This window comes from Fistularia commersonii, chromosome 10, assembly GCF_037954325.1.
Source record: "Fistularia commersonii isolate RoL2024-O1a breed Wild chromosome 10, RoL_Fcom_v1.0, whole genome shotgun sequence".
In the NCBI taxonomy this organism is placed as follows: Eukaryota; Metazoa; Chordata; class Actinopteri; order Syngnathiformes; family Fistulariidae; genus Fistularia; species Fistularia commersonii.
In genome coordinates, this window is record NC_141293.1 from 4,063,818 (window position 1) to 4,081,930 (window position 18,113).

Genomic DNA, 18,113 nt, shown 5'->3' on the forward strand with positions numbered 1-18,113 from the left:
ACGTCAGAAGCTTGAAAAAAAATAAAAAAAATCCAGTCTCACAACCTATTTACAAGAATCTAACGCGCAGTGACAAACACCTGGCTTCCCCGTTACTTTTAGACCATTTGAGGAGACACGGCGAGACAACTGGGTTAAACCGGGATCGGTCATTCACGCATGCAGACAATTACAATGTCCGTGGAGGTTCTCAGTCATCCAGGTCACGGTGAATTCTTGTCGAAATCTTCTGGTCTTGGCGACCGGGCTTGAATTTCTTCACTTGGAGACCTTTTCACCCCTCATCCAAGAGGCTTCTTCGGTTCTAATGACCTCGGGGGGATTTCCGAATATCGTTATTCGTATAGTAGATCATAAGAAACTAGATCTTCACTTGAACGTCCGACTCAAGTCCAGTTGCCGAGACAAGAAGATTTCGACAAAGACGATTACAGTCTTTGCTTAAAACGATGTCTGATAAAACACGCAATCTCCATGTGTGAGAAAGCCGATTTTGCGAGTGACTGTTGTAAAAAGAAGCAAGCTCTGTTTAATATAAAAATCAACAAATACTTAATTTCCCCACCATGAGAAAAGAAATTATAAAATGGCGTGATTGCACGTACCTTGCCGCAGGCCCTGCAGTGGTGCCGCCTCTTGGTAAAGGTGAACTTGGCATCACATTTCATACAGACGGGAGCTTGGGAGTCCGGCACCCAGACGGGGGCGACGTCTCCCAGGGAGCTGCTGGGTTTCCTGCTCAGGGCGCCTTGCTGTCCGGCCTGGAGGTCGTTGTCCGGACTCTCGGCGGAACTCACGGACGAGGAGTGGACAGCGGCGCCTCCGTTCACCCCGACTGCGCTCTGATCGCTCCCGCCGCTCGTGGCCTCAGGGGCCGCGCCTCTCCGACACTGGCTCTCCAGGTTCTTGTTCTTGCTGACGGCCGACGGGCCGAGCTGGTTCAGGAGCTGTCCGGACAGCGGCTGCGGGATCTGGAGTTTCAGGCTGACCGGCTGCTTCGGCCGCGCCCCGCCGTAAGGCACGCTGACCGGCTGCAGGCGGTTGTTGGCGAGCTTCGGCGCGACGGCTCCTCCGTCGCTGCTCTCCAGCTTGCTCTCCTCCATTTCTTTCTCCTCCGTTACGGAGTCCTCTTTGGAGGGGACGGGAGAGGGGGAAAAGTCCTCCTCCTCCTCCTCCTCCGTCTCCTTGGGCTTGCAATGACTCCCATTTTCTTGCTCCACACCATTTGGGCAGCTGGGCGCCCCGAGGAGCCGATCCATCTGACCCTCTGGATCACTTTCCCCTGCTCCATTCTGCACTCCGACTTTGCCGGGGGACGTACCATTTTCCTCCGCCTCGTCATCGACCCGAACATCCGTCCCCCCATTGGGGACGCTTTCTACCTGCCCCTCCTTTGCGCTTGCAGTTTGCCTTTCCTCCCCATAGTCCTGTAAACCAGCTGCACCAACCTCCCGCTGGACCCCTTCCCCATTGTGTGTCGCTGCTTCCGCGAATGGGGGAACCCCCTCGGACAGGGTTTCTTCTCGTCCCGATCCCACCTCGAAGGTGAAGCGGGTGGCTTCCCCGCCTCCTGTGGGCGCTCTCTCCTCTCCACGCGCTTTTGCTTCCTGGGCCGGGTCGCCGGGCGGGGACTTCGCCTCCTGGCTGAGCCCGTCGAGACGGGGGCTGACGTCGCCGGAGGAGGGGCAGCCGTTCTCCACGGCACAGCGGGCCGTGACGGGGGGCGGCGAGACGTCGTCTGCGCCCACCAGTTTGCCGATGTTGGGCTGGGGGAGGGGCGGGCTGTGGACGTCTGCCGGACGCTCCTCGGCCCAGGGTTGAGGTTCGGGGCCGGGGGGTCTTTTCGGGTCGGTCCCGGGGGAGGCACCGGAGGATGAGTCGGGGAGGGTCTTGAAAGGCAGCGGACTCTCCCGTGGGCTGAGGTCTGTGTGGGCCAGGGCGGGGTTCAGAGAGAGCAGGTGGGCAGGCGGGGCGAGGATCTGGGTCCACTTGGCATCTGAGAGAATGGGGGCATCGGTTTCATCTGTAATTAAAAAGAAAAACAAAACAATTAAAAAAAAAAAAAACACAACCGTGTAGAAACCTTTTTTCCTCCTCGTGTTTCCCCTCCGATACCTGAGCTTCACTGTTCAGAATGACAAAACAAATTTGAATTTGGAAGCTAATCCTGGTCCGATGTTGAGGAGCGTAAGCAATTTGGGGAAAACAAGGTCACAAACACTGAGAACGGATATTTCAGTACCATTTTAAGAATTACAAGAAGGTAAATCTAGTTCTCCCTGTGGAAATCTAATGAGACACACGTTCATTGACATGTCTGACAAAAGCCGGACAGTAAAAATAGGAGAAAGAGAGCAGAGCGACAGACACGCACAAACAAAAGAGTGAACAACAATAAAACGAACAAGTTGAATACATATAAAAACACTTTTATTGTTTTGAGTTGGCTCCAGCAAGAGGGCAAACACAAGCAAATCATCGATTTACTTGCCACATAAAACCAGTCCAGTAAAGGCCACAGTTGATCCAAAGCCTTGTGAAAGTCACCGTTTGCTTGTATCGCAGAGAGGACGGGACGGTGAAAAACCCGAGATAACTCGTGCAATAATTCGGCGGCGTGTAAATAAGAAAGACAGTAACGAGACAGCGAGACTAAAACGCTGTACGACTAAGAACGGATATGAAGATGCTCAGTCCCAAGTGATGGAAAGCAAAGTGGTGGACAAATCGAGAAATTAGGTTGGAGCAAAGTGCGATATTAGCATGTGGATGAACTGGGAAATTCTGAGAAAGTGGGCCAGATGTCTCATCCGCCCCGGGAGCCATCGGTTGACAGACACATGAATGGCGCTGAAAACGAGCAGGAATTACTATCATATTTATTCAAAACCCCTTTTTTTTCCCCCACACAGCCAAGTCAGCACAACAAATACTGTGAAATGCCCTTCACCCCGCCTTCGGTGGAATTCATGCTAAGCTGTAACGGTATGAGCTCTACCGGGTTCAAGTGCACGCTCACACACACACACACACACACACACACACACACACACCCGTAGGATCTCTAGCAAAGCTGAAATACACACTGGGCTCGCGCTAATATCCAAACACTTTGGTCGTTGTTGAGCATAAATCAGCAGGGCCGCTGTTTTTCCCGGGGTCATCAGTGATAAAGCCACACAAAGAGCAGGCTTGGCTTATTGGCGACATGGCGCTCAATAATGCAGTGTTTACTTTACAATTACCACAAATAACCTTGGTGGGGGGGGCAAAATCATTTTCTGTGCTTATTGTGAATATTAATTGTGGAAAACAAAGACAAGGCTCCAATCTTTCACTAATTACACAGCTTCACACAAGCCCGGGAGACATGGATAATGAGTTGTTTTCCCTACCTGCCTTACCCTCCGTCACCACCCGATAATGTGGCAGCTGACTCTCTGACACTTGAACGATTTGCCGAGGAACGCAGCTCTTCTGGAACTTCAATCTCACGGCTCCGCCTCGTCCCATCCGTCTCCGCCACGCGCAAAGGGCTCGGGTTTGTCCCCCCCCACCCACCCACACCCACACCCACACCCACACCCCACCCAGGCTCATCTCCGCATTCATCACACTGCCGGTGCGCCGGTGACTTACCTTCGTTCTGCTCAAACTCGTCCAGCACCTTGTCCAGGTTGAAGGCCTCGGCCTGGAAATAATTCTCCATGGATCAGGAAGCTCCACCCTCCCCCGCGGCCGTGCGAACCTACGAGCAGAGGGGTACAGGGCCTCCGTGACAAATCCACACACTTTTGCAGCAGTGCTGAGCACTATTGTGACTTGAGGAACCCTGCAACTGCTTCATTAGCGGTGCTAAGCTAACCGTATAGTGATCAAAACCTGTTTCACAGTACAACAGCGCTGCAGTTTCCTTCCAAAAAACTCAAAAATACCTTGGAATTAAAGAAAAAATAAAACAAAAAACAAAGTCATAGTCTCCCCGAGCTTTGGCATGTGATGTTTATGTACATGAAGCCTTGAGTTAAGCAGCTACGTTACACATTTCTGCGAACGGGATTTCAGCTTCACACGTCAGGTCTTTACAGATTGAGCACAATGAAGGCTTTTTATGCCTCATTGGTGTTTTATGCTTGATATTTCTTTAGTGATTTGTGATGAAGATGAGATCAAGACAGACTTTATTGTTCCCATGACAATGAAATTCAACTGTCTGCACACACATTTATAAATAAACACACACACACACACGATAAATGCAATATATAGATACAATACAATGTATATACAAGAACAATAAAGTCTGTGTGTGTATATACACACACACACACACACAAACACCGAACACACATCCTCTAATCACTGGGTCATGGATGGAGGGCGTCGGGGGTAAGAACTTGAATTTAACTGTAATGATCCTGACAGTGTAATAACCAAATATCAACCAGCTGGTCAGCTACATATTAAAAAAAAAAAAAAAAGTGCTGCACGCTCACAAGCGCGCTTTACAAAAATTTAAAAAGTGATGATCCTGATCATCATCATCCCTTTTTGCTCAGCTCAGAAATTTCCTTACATCCCATTTCACTCTCTAGACTTTTGATTGGCATTTTCCCCGCACGGCCCTCGTCATATTTACTGTTATTCTTGCATCGGAGGAACAACACGCATAAAGTCGTTTATGATCTGAACAGACAATAACTTGCGAGGTCCTCTTAAAAGTTTGATTATCCTCGAGCCAAGAAGGAACATTAACCTCCTTGATGAAACAGGAGATGGTGTCAATTCTCATATTGATAGATCAATAATTCAAACGATGACTGGCAGAGGTTGCGCAGTTCGGGCGGTGTTGCGGTTAAGACTTCCCTTCTCCTTAATTTTTCATGGTCGGCGTTCATTTAAAATATCCTTCTGATTTACGTTGTTACGACTACTTCCTCGGTCTGCCTGTAACTCCCTTTTTAGAGGTTACTTGACATTTTAAACAAGACGCTTTTGCAGTGTCAAGGAGTTCTGAACCACCTTTGAAAGTAGATGTGTTTTTAATCCCCTTCAGACGTTAACAGCAATGGATAGATCTTGAATTCTGCTCTTCATTCCAAGCAACAGCTGTTTCAATCAGACGTTTTCGTCTGTGTTTTCGATGCAAACATTGTAAAATGTTGGCGTGCTGAACAAGAGATGGAAATTGAAACCAATGTGAAGTCATTTCTGGTGCCGGCAGTGCTGCGGAAGTAGCACGAAGATGCCGGAGCTTCTTTTGCGCGGAAAAATTGGACCGATGGCGTCGACTTCTTAGCAAGCTAAACGTCCAATCGGATGGAAACCCAAAGGCTAATTTGTAGTTTTGTGAGACTTCTAAATGGATTTAGGATGCCGTTTCAGCCCGAAGTGGAAACGTGCAAAACGCTGTGACATGCAGTCCCTCACCTGCTCAGAGGTCCTCCTCAGCAGCGCCGGGTGGAATTCGTTGCTCTGCGAGTTTTCCTTCGAGTTGTGACTTCATCCAGTCTGCCGAGCGCCCGGCGCCCACACCTGGCAGGACACAAGAGGGGCCACGTGGGTCAAAGCTGCCCTACAACTCATCACGATCACAATCGGTGTCATATCTGGATGATATAATGTTGATTTTAACCAAAATCGAATGTTTTCCAAATGGCTAGATGTTAAAATCGTATGGATGGTTGTGTAGCCGTTATGTAGAATTATATGTACCGTGTTTTGCGGACCATGCATTATAAGGCGCATGATAAAACATATGGGATATAAAGCCAAACAAAACAGTTTAGTCAAATTTTATTCATCTCGCTTTGTTCCCTCTGAAACTGTTTGGTCTTCTTTACTTGCCATATTCAACCAAGGACCGACTTTAACACAACGTTCCTGTGTAAGGTGGGAATGGTCAGATAATCAATCGAGTGGAGTGGCTGCATCGCTTACCAAAGTCGCACTAAAACATTTTTGACACATTTTTGAGCGCAGTGTACCACGTAAAATTGGTTGGAGGTCGGTAAGCACAACAAGAATTCATATATTTTCAGTGCGCCTTACAGTGCAAGAAATATGGTATGTAGAAACTAGCTGTCGAATGACATCTAAACATTTCGTGAGGTAGAAATACATCTGATGAATAAAACTACAATTTACATCGTAAATACTTGATATTTTCAATACGTAATACGAGTTTCGAGTATCAGTTGAGCTCCAAATGGTAGAAAATATAACACATACCAAAATGGCATTGCTAAAATGTAATTTAGAAAACCAACTGCAAACAGATGGAGGAATTAGAACCAGACGATTGATTGATTTTATTTTGCTCTTCCAGGAAAAAACGGAGTTTCGCGGCCATCTGGTGCACCGCAGATGTACGATATAGTCCACAGACACAGGGCGCGATGAAGTGAAAAGACTGTTACTCCAGTCGCTAATAACGGCTCCGTTATCTTGGGTCAGTGCTGTTAGCGTGCCGGAGCACGGCTAGCTTCGGGTTAATAACATAGCGAGGTAGGTTGGGATACTAAAGATGCAACGTGAGCCATCATACATCCAATCCCGAAAAGCCGGTCGGTCGGTCGGTCGATGCAAATCAGCCGAAGCTTGCATCACCGCACAGCGACCTGCCCACTTTGTCCTTGCCGATGACAAGACCTTGGAGCGGAGATGTGTTGTGTGTTGGCTGCGAGTGAGTAACAGCCAGCCTGAACTTCAGGGTCATTCTCATAAGGACAAGAGCGAACGGGATTACACCAGAGACCAAATATTCCGCAGAGCTAGAGGCCGGGGAGAAAGCAGCAGAGTCAACACATTTCTCACTTAATTTAAGATGCAAGCTCGGTCACAATGTCAGCATAAATCTGCGAATGTACCGGATAGGGGGGCGGGGGGCGGGGGGGGCGAGGCTACACATGTCGTGTGAATCTCGGGGTCAAACCATTTTGACCACACCGGGAGCATGTCTTAAGCAACCGAAGCAAACGACCGACAAAGCAGAAAAGAAAAAAAAAAAACAAAAAAAAACAGTGAACCCTCGCGATAACACGGTTCACCTTTTGTGGCTTCACTGTTTCACAGATTTTTTTAGTGCAGTTTTTTTAATGCTTATTTTTTTCCCCCTAACAGTACAGTATGTTGTGTTCTGCATCGTAATTGGCTAAAGGATGGTAGACCGGTGTCAATAATCTCCGCGTTTTGTTTCTGTACAGCCCGTCAAATTTACGTTTGCAAATTCTCTCCATGACAAAACCCAAAAGTTGAAAAAACGTTCTGCGCCGGCAAAGGTACCAGACGACGCGCCCGAAAGGAAGAGGAGCTTGTTAACTATCGCAGAAAAAGTTAAACTTCTGGACATGCCGAATGAAGGTAGAAGCTATACGGCTGTACGGAATAAATGAATCTCCGGTTCGTTACATAAAGGAGGAGGATAATAACATAAGGACGCCATTATCCAGAAGATCTTGAGGAGCTTTACACTCGTGGCTAAGACGCTCAGGCTAACAAGACCCTGCTAACCTGAATTTCCCCAACGGGGATCAATAAAGTAATATCCTAAATCAGCGGTCCCCAACCTTTTTTGTACCAGGAACCAGTTTTATGCATAAAAATGTTTCTGCGGATGGGTTGGAGGCGCGAGGGTTCAAATAATGAACATTTTTGTCAGTTCACAGTATTTAATCTGAATAGAACATTAAGTGTTGTTGAATACAATATCAAATGCGGCAGTAAGGCCGAGGTGGAAATGAGATCTTTGAAAAATTAAACCGTTTTTCCAAATGAGATCCCAATAAGGTCTGACGAGAAAACTGTAATTTGGGCCAAGAAACATTTTCTATGTGGACCGGGTCCGGTCTGGGGACGAACGTGGAATAAAACCATCGGATTAGCGTTTAAAGCCTCAAATGTCGTTCATCGGCAGTGGTCACATTTCTCCTAAGAACATGGATAAGAGTATTGTAAAGAAAGTATTTTTTTAACTGTTTTACAATTTCTTAAAACACGGACATACATGTAATAGGTTAAAAAAAATGGGAGAAATTGATGACTTCGTATCCAAGGGCAGACCTCAGTCTTCCATTTAATGAGAGTTAAATTGTGACCCTTCGGATTAAATCTCCGATTTGAATTTTTCTGGTCTCCTTCAGCCGGATCATACTTTCAGTAGGTTTCAAATCACACAATTAGTTTTGAAAAATGTTCATGTTAACGCCCTCTGGAATCCAAAAGTGATTTTTTTGTTACAACAGCATTATTGGGTTTGTTTTTGTTTGTATTTATATGGTATTATGACTCTTTTTTTTTCCCAACAACCACACTGGAGTGAGATAGCCCGTTTTGTCTGTTTCCTTATGATGCAATCTGCCCAGACGGGAAATAAATACACTAAACTCTCGATTATCACTCGGCGTTGAAGTGCTGCCACAAGACTTTTGCGTTTTCCGTCAGATAACTGTCGTACGGCTCAGGATGAAGAGACAGCAAAAACAAAACCGCCTTCACAGAGCTGAATCTCAAGGCGATCAGAAACAAAGGCCGCTCACACCTGCCTCCTGAAGAACAACTGAAGATGCCGCTACTTCAAGTAAAGTGATGTGCGCACCGGCGCCTCACCAGGCATCACCTGACCCCCCGATGATGGAGAGCGCCGTCCGAGCAACATTTTTTCTTTTTGATCCTTTTCAAGAACACCCTGGCTCTAGCTCGGGAGGTTAGCTTCTTAAATCCTTTCACGCCGCGAGAGCATGAAAATGTCACATGTGCACAAAAAGCTCCTTTGGGAAAGAACACACGAACACACACACCTCCATGAGGACAGGAACCCCTCCCTGATTAAGATTTAATTACTCTGCAGAGGCGCTGAATAATGCATCTTTAGTCAAAGTGCGTGAAGGGGGTTTATTTTTAGCCATGTAAACTTGGGAGGATGCTATAAAGGAGACATATGTGCATGAGTGTGTCAGTCAGACAGTTTAAATATAAGAATAGTCTTGCAGAAGCGGCAACTTCTTCACCTTCAAGTATGAAAAATGCATTTCTAGAATACCCGGCCTTCAAATCAACTCTGGAAACTATCAGGAGAAGCGAGTAAATGCGCCGTATGCGGTGAGGCCTTCAGAAGAAGTAGAGTTGAACATTCAACAAATCACGTCGGTGCTTTGTGTTAGACTTACGCAGGTGCGTACAGGCTAGGTGTTACTGACGACTCCCCGACAGCTACGATTGTAAAACAGCACACTTTCGTTGCATCGGGTTGAATTCGTTACGATCCCTCACACAAGCAAGAAATCCCTCCTGTATTGGCTAGAAACAGAATGAGTACAGGCAAGTCTATACATGGACCTGATATCATGTAAATTAGCTGTCCTAAAATAGCCCTGTGCTAGTTCCAAGTTGTATCTGACTCTTCTACACGCGTGAGACAGCGCGGTAACCTCGGCCTGCACAGGAAGTTGTGCTGTGCCGACGAACGACGCGGTTTAAGGGTCAAGGAAAACTCATTTCCATCTGTAAGGCTGAGCGAGCACAGTGTCTGATGTTGCAATCTCTTATTTAGGGAAAAAAAAAAAGTCCTCTCAGTAAAATCCTTCCATGTACAGTGTGCAAGGGTGTAGTGTGCATCTTGCTGTGTTTGTCAAAATAAAAGCTCAGCTCACTTTCTCACAATCAGATGAAAATTGATTCAAAAAAGATCCGTCGGATTAATTCTCCCAATCGCAGTACTTTCCCTACAATGCATCAATTGTACAAAAGGTGACCAAAAAGATAAATGAATCCATCGACTGGCCATAAAAATTGAGTGCTAACTGGAGAAAAATGAATAAACAAGGAGAATTTACACAATTTTATTACATGACGTTAACACTCGTTTCAGACACACTATCACCACAAAGCTGTAATAATTGCTAAAAAAAAAACAAAGACCTCCATACTTGTTTAGCAAATGTATCACAGCTATCTATTTTTTCTTCTCTGTCTGCACCATTACGGTGTGATTGAACATGTTATGACACTTCATTTGCAAACCGGAGTATTTTAGCACTGGCAAACAAGTGTTTGAATGGCCCATTTTCAACAGTCTGCTTGAAACTGGAACGTGTTTCAGAGATTTTTAAGACAAACAACAGTGAAAGTTTTGAGTGACAGTCATGGTCGCCATGGGAAAACAGCTTGAATTCTCCTCAAACAACAGTCTGTTAAATAGAAAGTGGTGGCGTGCCAACTGGGTAAACTATGACGGCGAGGATGGTAAACGCTTCATGGCAGGAACAGAGGTTTCAAGGTCAGATACCATATGTTTCCATTGTGATGGGATCAAAGATCATCACATTTTACTGGACTGCTTGTTTATTTTTCTCTCTATGTGATCGATCCAGGGTGAACCCTCACTCTTGCTCAATGACAGCTGGGATAAGCTTCAGCCCCCACATTAGCGGTATTGCTAATGCATGAATAAATGTTTGATTCTTGATTTTTTGTTTTTTAAATATCAAATCAGTGACTACAGTCAGTAGAGGCGGGGGAAGCTGTGCCTCACCTGACATCATGGAAAGAAAAAAAATGGTAAAATGAAAAAGTAAATTCAATGGTTATTTATTCAGTGATTTGTACTATAAAGTTATTTTCCATTTAACTTCACCATCTTTAATGTTTAATTATTTATTCATTTTTAAATCACTGAGACGTGCGGTGACACAGCAACCAGCTAAGCCCACTATGCATTGCACAATGATTATGCTATCTGCTAACTGGGCTGGCATGCTATGCACTGAGACCGTATAGCTGTCTTTGAGTGTGTCACTATTAAAAAAAACACTTTTAATGTATGAACTCAATTTCCATAGTTTAGCTGATGTGTATGATGTTTTTCGTCAACAACTGTTATGTGTTTCTTGTGCTGAGCGATCATAAAACGACTGTGAAGAGACATTAAGTGAGGCAGGCAGTGACGGTGCCTCATGTTAGGGGGCACTGGTGATCCCAGGGATTCCTCCTTAGCAATAGCAAGCTACAGTAAGCAATTAGCAAGTCAAGTGCAGCCATCCAGTTATTTTTTTCACAATCTCATCGGGCTGTATAGCTCAGAAACAGTGAGGGATGAATGTAAATCTCCTGGGCAGCTTCTCAACTTTTTGGCCCAAAAAGATCTCGTTCAAGCTGTTCCTGTAGCAACAAAGTTGCTCCGTCCGGTGGTCACTGTTCCAGCTACGCTAGCGGAGCGGTCATTCTCTACACTGAAAAGACTCAAAACATACAGTCGGAACAGGACTGATGAAGGACGACTGCCTTCACTGGCAGCGATTTCTATTGAGACAGAGAGACTTTTAAAACTGAAGAAAGATAAGGAAGACTTCTACAAGCAAGTTATCGATGCTTTTCTTCAGAAGGAGCGAAACTTCAGTTAGTTTTTTTTTTTAAATGTGCTTTTTTTCTATGCTACAGTTTGTATATGTAAAGAATGCTGATATGATACTGTATCCAAAAGTGGTTTGTTGAATAGAGTGAGTCTGATGAGGAGAGCTAAAAGTGCCTGTTAGCCTACTTAAACCAAACACTAGACTGATTTTGCACTACCTGGTTAAGGTTAGTGCAAAATGTTCATGTAATACAACAAAAATTTGATTAGTGCTTGATGTGAAAATAAATAAAGATCACTTCAAATCGGACCAATTTTAAAAAAAGCAGTGACGCTCAAGTGTTTTCTGCCAATTCTGCCCATTGTTCTGATGACAGCATATTTTTCTGGAACACGCTGTCGTATCATCGACATTGCAGGTCTGGGACGTTGGCATGACGATTTAAACATTTAGTTTCTGATAACGTCATGGTAAAGTGTGCCCTGCCGGTGTTCAGGTGTAAAATCTTAAAAAAATGACTTGCCCAACCGGCAATCACAATTAGAATCATAAATATTGGTTAAACAAAAAAAGACTGGTGGCAAATAACCGTTCTCATGTCCATTATACCTACATTTATTTAATTAGAAACATATAAATTTCAACGGCATGGCCTTTACATGTCTGTTTTTGTCCAACCAACAAATTATCAATTTATCTTAACATAAAAAAGGCATAGTGATGCTAAAATATATATTATTATTATTATTATTCCAATTCTGTAGAGCAACTGATCTATTGACCGACTGACGATTTAAGCTCTTACAAAGCACATTGTGGAATTCTATGTGTGTCGCAATGGTTAATTGCATTCAAATCTTGAATTAGGACATTTCAGACATTGGGATAATTCCTTGATTCGGTTTCTGAATGAAGCAGTTGATCTCTACATTCACGCCGGGGGGAATGATGGCAGCGCCGCGATCATCCCGAACCGCATCTGATTGAGTATCACGGCGCAGCAGCAAAACTAAATATGACAGGGACATAAAACGGCCAGGAAGCTCGGACATACCAGAAGGTAACAACAGTTCATTATGTCCGCGCTGTCAACATGAGGCGCGCTCTGTTTCCTGATGTTGTTTCCTGAGAGGGAGGGGGCCGCTTGCACTTCCTCACCACTCAGGTGGAAATCCCTCCCTGTCGTTAGTTTTATTTGACATGCTGCTTTTGGTTCCGCGACTTGCAACTTTTGACATGACTCTTAAAACGACGACAAACTGGATATTGTGTCGTTCCATTCGATTTAAAAAAAAAAATAAAAAAAAAAAATGGTGCTTTACTTGTAAGCAAGCAAACCCTTCATCCTTTCGGGCAACTAAAAATTTAGGAGGAAATAATATTTTTCTTGTTTTAACTCTTTGAATTTTTGCCCAAAAATGGTTTTAGACAGTGACGGCACCACGTTTCAAGAGATCCCGTCAAAGGAATACTAACACGACGGTATCATGTTGAGTTTTGCCGAGAATAGTTGACTCCGGTAATGAACCATTGCGATACTTCATTGAAGTTATTCAAGCAGAAGGTGCAGGAGGCCTAAAAAGGATTTTCATAGCAGAGGATCTTGACAGAAAACACATAAATATTTAAACGGACCGAGCCAAAACATGAAGGGAGCACAATCGCCGCAAAGCTGTGAAGCCGCTGTGCACCAAATACTCGACTATTTCATCAAAAATGCTGATCTAGGCAACTTAAGCCATCTCAGTTGCGATAAAGACTTACTTTTCTTCTTTAAAATGAAAACTAAAATCGCCTCCGTAAATTTACTAAAGTGCTGTGATGACTCAGTGTGAGCTGCTGAAGTATGCAGGAGCTCCAGGAGCTGTGTAACCTGCTTCGGAGCCACCCGCTGCTTCTTACATCACGCAGAGGCGAGGACGACGCTGCTCCTAAGGAAAAAATTTAGAAATGTATGACTGGCGCCGTGTCAGTGGAAGGTAAGGCGTGGCGTTTATCCCAGCTCGGAAATTTCAGCTCAGAAGAGACGATTTAGGAAACGGCTGATAAATGCGCCGCAGTTCGCTGGAAATATTAAGAGACAGAATTTGTGTGTGGCTTAGAGAGCCGTCATCCTGCGACAGATTAGCTTTAATCTGAGGAAACGACCACCGCTCTCTGATTGGGGCTGAGGCTTTGCCGTCTTCCAACCAAACGCGACCACTTTTAATTGTGGAGCCCGAGGTCAGACGCTAAGCTGCTCTGCAGAGCAGCTCCACGGGGTCTCTGGCGCTACCGGGGGCGGCTGCAAGCACTTTGGAGGGCTTGGAGATCTTCATGGAGCCCACTCCTGGGGGTCCAAACAGGACTCTTGGCGATGTCAATGTTCTCTGGCTGGCAAAAGCATAAATCCTCTAACATCATGATCCACTTCCACTAAGGCTGGGAAGAAAAATAAATCATTAAAATGACTGTCCTTTGTCTTGATTTATAAGGCTGCTCAAGTGTGTCAATAATACTCACGTACTTTAATTCTGATGTAATTTTTCAGGGTGACTGGGTTTGTTTTTTGGGGGCAAACTTGATGTTTTGTAGGGTGTTTTCCAATTTATTTGGGTACTATTTTGCACATTTCCCAGATAAAAAGAAGTTTCAGAGACTGGAATGTTTAAAATAATTGAAAGGTTTTGGTTTTAAATTAACATCTTAAAATAGGATGTGTTTTTTTTATAACTGGGTAGATACACATCTGATTAAAAGCCATTTGGTTGCAGGCGGTAGTATTTTGATGCTGATGCAGAATTGGGGAACGAGTAGGAAGCTTTCAGCGGGATTAGACATGACAACGTCATTAAAACATGATGAATAGGATGCCGGACGGATGCAGAACCTGGAGGCCTGTTACTGGCTGATTTAGTGCACGGGCAGTGCACTAGTCAGAATCTTACAATCACGCTGAGACAGACATCGCAATCTAATTATCAATTTTATTGATCAGATTGATTCTTTATTGGTTCCTGATTCAGTGTGGAAACAATGGAGGGGTCTAATAAGCCATCGGTCTGTCATTATTTACATTGCATGAACGATCATGACTGGAGGCCGTTCAATCTGTTGATTATTTTCTCCACTGATATATTGAAACTTTCCGGATAATGAATCGAAGACCACAATGACGTCAACAAACCAGCGACATATCACAAAACTGTCGCAGAACCGGAAGAAATGTTCTCATGTTCTCAAGCCTGCGTTTGGAAAAGTTTGAAAGGGCTGGCTCGTTTCTGAATCTACGGCTAAAAGCGGTAACTCGATATCAAAAGTGGTATTGAAATTACCAATTGTCTTTTTTTTTAAATCAATGAAATGCCAGTTTACGAAAAAGCCTGTTTTTTTTTAACTCTCCAAAAAACAGAAAAAGCTAATCAAAATACTACAAATACGCTGAGGATGTGGTGCTGAGCAAACTAGTAAAGGACAGTTTTGAAGAGAGCGACTGCATTTTAGCTGTTTGCAAAACAAACTAGTCTATTTGGTTTTCAACACCGCAGTTGTTTTGCCCCGTTACCATTCACACGGCCGTAGTCATGCTGAAATGACACAACAGAACGGACGGTTTCTTCCCTTCTGTTGTGACTCGTTCTTTTTACAGTGCGGAAACAGCCGCTCGATGGGACTGACTTGCAATATCGGCCACACGCTGGTTCTGATAGAGAAAGAATAGACCTGGTAGTATACTGACGGAAATGGGATAGTTTGGCACTGATTCTATACTGGAATGCGGTCTCGCTTCTTTTCACTGCCTTGACTTCACTCAAAGCCCTAGCTTGGTCATTAAATTGTGCCTGCACTCCACCCTTTGAATCTTATCCCGGCTGATCTAATAGATATTCAGCTGCATTAAAGGTTGTCATGACAAACAAAACAAAGACAAGCTACCATAAGTTCGCTCGCCTGACACATTGAAGACCAGCGAATTTTAACAAGTGCGGGAACACGATCGGAAACGCTTCATTCATATTTCTTGGACACACAACTGTGGAGCATGTCTGCTGGCTGGTGTTCAAGCGCACATCCTGAGAAACAGTTTCTAGTTTTTTTTTTTCTTCGCCATAAGAGACGCGGCAGAACTCCAGACGCCGTCTACTCGGGTTTGAACACAGGAAACCACGAATGATCGCTTCCTCTCTTTAAGAATGGCCTGACATCACTCTCTAATAGGGCAATCACATGATTAAGTGACACATACACGTCACCCTGACATCCACCACTTTTGAGCTCTTTAGAGAAAACATAAATAAATACACAAAAGCAAACAACATGCAAGTTGAGGGGGGGAGCAGAGGGGGGGTGTCACACACTATCTCAACAAACACACAAAAAAAGAAAGGGGCCTTTGATTAAGAGGATTAAAAGGATAAAAAGTAAGGGAAATCCGTCAAGATTTAAAAGAAGGGAAGATAAAGAGGCCACGGCGGCTCCGCTTTACAGCAAGTTTCAAAAGCTATTACGGGCTTCCTTTCTCCCTCATGTTTTGATCCACGTTTAACCGGTGCAAGACAGAAAACAGAAAAAAGGAGACGGGCCCACTTGCTTGCCATCAGGGACGGTACGAGTAATACTTTCTGAAAGCATACACCAACCTACATCTGGGATGTCTGCACACAGGAGAGCGACAACTCATATAAACCCCCTGGGCTTTTAAGACTGAAGATGGGACTCACTTGCTGCAGGGTTCTTAGAGAAATAAAAAAAACAAAACACTTATCAGATGCCCTGTGATGCTGATGCTGGAGAGGCAACATAAGCAGACGGGAAGATAGTGTGCAGCAGTGCTGGATTTTTACCATCTGGCTGATGTCTGGGCATCAGGGTGCGGGGTAAACGCCGCATGAATCCACCGGCTTGATGGATGGGAGAGGCAAACAAACAAACTCTCGGGAGGAGATAGATGACCATTAGCTTACGATTATGCAACCATTAGTGTCACCGCGGTTGCGGCTGCTGCCTGCGGGCCGAACAGGGGTCGCAAACATTATTCACAGGTGGAGAAAACGGCTGAAATAGAGGAGGGTTACGTAAAGCGGCGGCGCCGGGGGGCTAAGCTTGTCGCCGGGGGCTAAGCTCGCCGCCTAAACTTGGGATAGTTTTATTAGCCCGCTTGCTAGCCGCCGCCCCCCCTCTTCCAGCGCGTAAGCGAAAAGGCCACGGGTACGTCCCCCACCACCACAAATTCCCTTGTAAAATGGTGTAAACAACAAATAAAGTCCAAGTAGGAAAATGATAATAAAATACTGACAGAGCGGCTGCGGCAATAGGGGGGGGGTGGCTAATGCTAGCTCAAGTGTCCGCGGGCAGAGCCACGACGAGTGACGGCAGCGGCGAGCCGCTCTGACGGACAGCCGTTCCGTCACCGAGTCGGCGCTCTTCATGGGGAGAAAAATAATAATTAAAAACACCGACTACCGTTTTTTTTTCTTAATTTAAGTGTTACTAAGTGGGGAGGTCATTGAAGCGAAGCCTGTGTTAAAAGACGACTGGCCACCTTCACGGTGAACCACGGCGGCTAGTCGAAGTGGACCGCCCGCGAAGCACCACCACCTCCGGTCACTCGCCGCTGCAATGGCGGGCGGAGCGTTACTGACGCCGGGGCAGCAACACGGCGGCGACACGCCGTGGAAACGCGTCCGTTTCACTCACCGTACGAATCCTCATGTCTTACGCGCAGCCCCGGGGAGCCCAGCCGTTCGTATCCGTCATAGCTAATCGCCTTTTTTTTTGTTTTCTGAGCCTTTTCCTCCAGACCCGCCGCCGCTTGACTGATGGCACAAGTCAGTTGGAATCCCAAGTCAGTCCCGGTCCCAGGCCCGACCGCCTCCAGGCCACTTCTGCTCAAGCCTTGTAGGTGCAGGAGCATCCCCTCACCTCGGACCTGCTCGGCGAAATAGCGCCACCTACCGTCCGGGCCTGGTAATAGCAGGAGGGGAACGTCGGCAAGGGGTTAGCATGAGGACGCTTTCTTTCTTTTGTTTTTTTTTTTTTTTTTTTGAAAAAATATCAAGCAATTACCTAAAAAAAATTGCAGTAAATATGTGAGAAATTTGCAAAAAAAAAGAACGATTTACTCCTCGAAAGAAAGGCAAGAAATTGGGGTCTTGAAATCTTCTTTTCCTTTGGGTTTTTCCCTTCAGGGGTCACCACAGCAAAACAACCTTTTCAATCTAACCCTATGTATCCTCCTTTTTCACACCAACTAACTTCATATCCTCTCACTATGTCCATAAATCTTCTTTTTGGTCTCCCTCTAGACCTCTTGCCTGGCAGCAGCAATTCCAGTATCCATCACTATTAAATTGGTGTATGAAATAAGCATTCGAATACATTCATTCTTGGCTTTAATAATTATCCTACATCAGTCAATCACAGGACCAAATATTGAGACAAGCAACAATCTACTTGTCATATAAACACAATGTACTGGTAGTATGTAACCTTTTTTGTACTGTTTACATTTCGCTATCCTGTTTATATCTGGCTGCAACAATATAATTATTAACTGCAGGCTTCTCTGTGGACAACAAAAGAATATCGCTGTGCTAGGAAACACACAAGTTTGGAAATGATTAGCACGTTAAGCAAAGTTTAGTTTTTGTCGTAATTTGACTGTTATTTCATCAATGTCAGCAGGATTCGTTTTATATTGAACTATGGCATTTTGTTGCGTAATTGAAAAACAGATGAACCGTTGCACATTTGACAAAGTGCAAAAAACAGGAAGGAGTGCCT

The 18,113-nt window shown here is 45.0% G+C and overlaps 1 protein-coding gene across 4 annotated transcripts in view; it reads right to left on the reverse strand.

The window, feature by feature from the left end:
• zfyve9a (zinc finger, FYVE domain containing 9a) overlaps positions 1 to 17,615 on the reverse strand; it is a 46,089-nt gene extending 28,474 nt beyond the window's left edge. For all 4 annotated transcript variants that reach the window (XM_086153386.1, XM_086153385.1, XM_086153383.1 and 1 more), the window contains exons 1-4: positions 17,028 to 17,615; positions 5,431 to 5,535; positions 3,640 to 3,748; positions 606 to 2,023 (exon numbers count right to left, since the gene is read on the reverse strand). In XM_086153386.1, coding sequence (XP_086009512.1) covers positions 606 to 2,023; positions 3,640 to 3,709 — 1,488 coding nt within the window. In that variant the 5' untranslated portion in view covers positions 3,710 to 3,748; positions 5,431 to 5,535; positions 17,028 to 17,615. The remainder of the gene's footprint in view (positions 1 to 605; positions 2,024 to 3,639; positions 3,749 to 5,430; positions 5,536 to 17,027) is intronic.
• Positions 17,616 to 18,113: the final 498 nt, after the last annotated feature.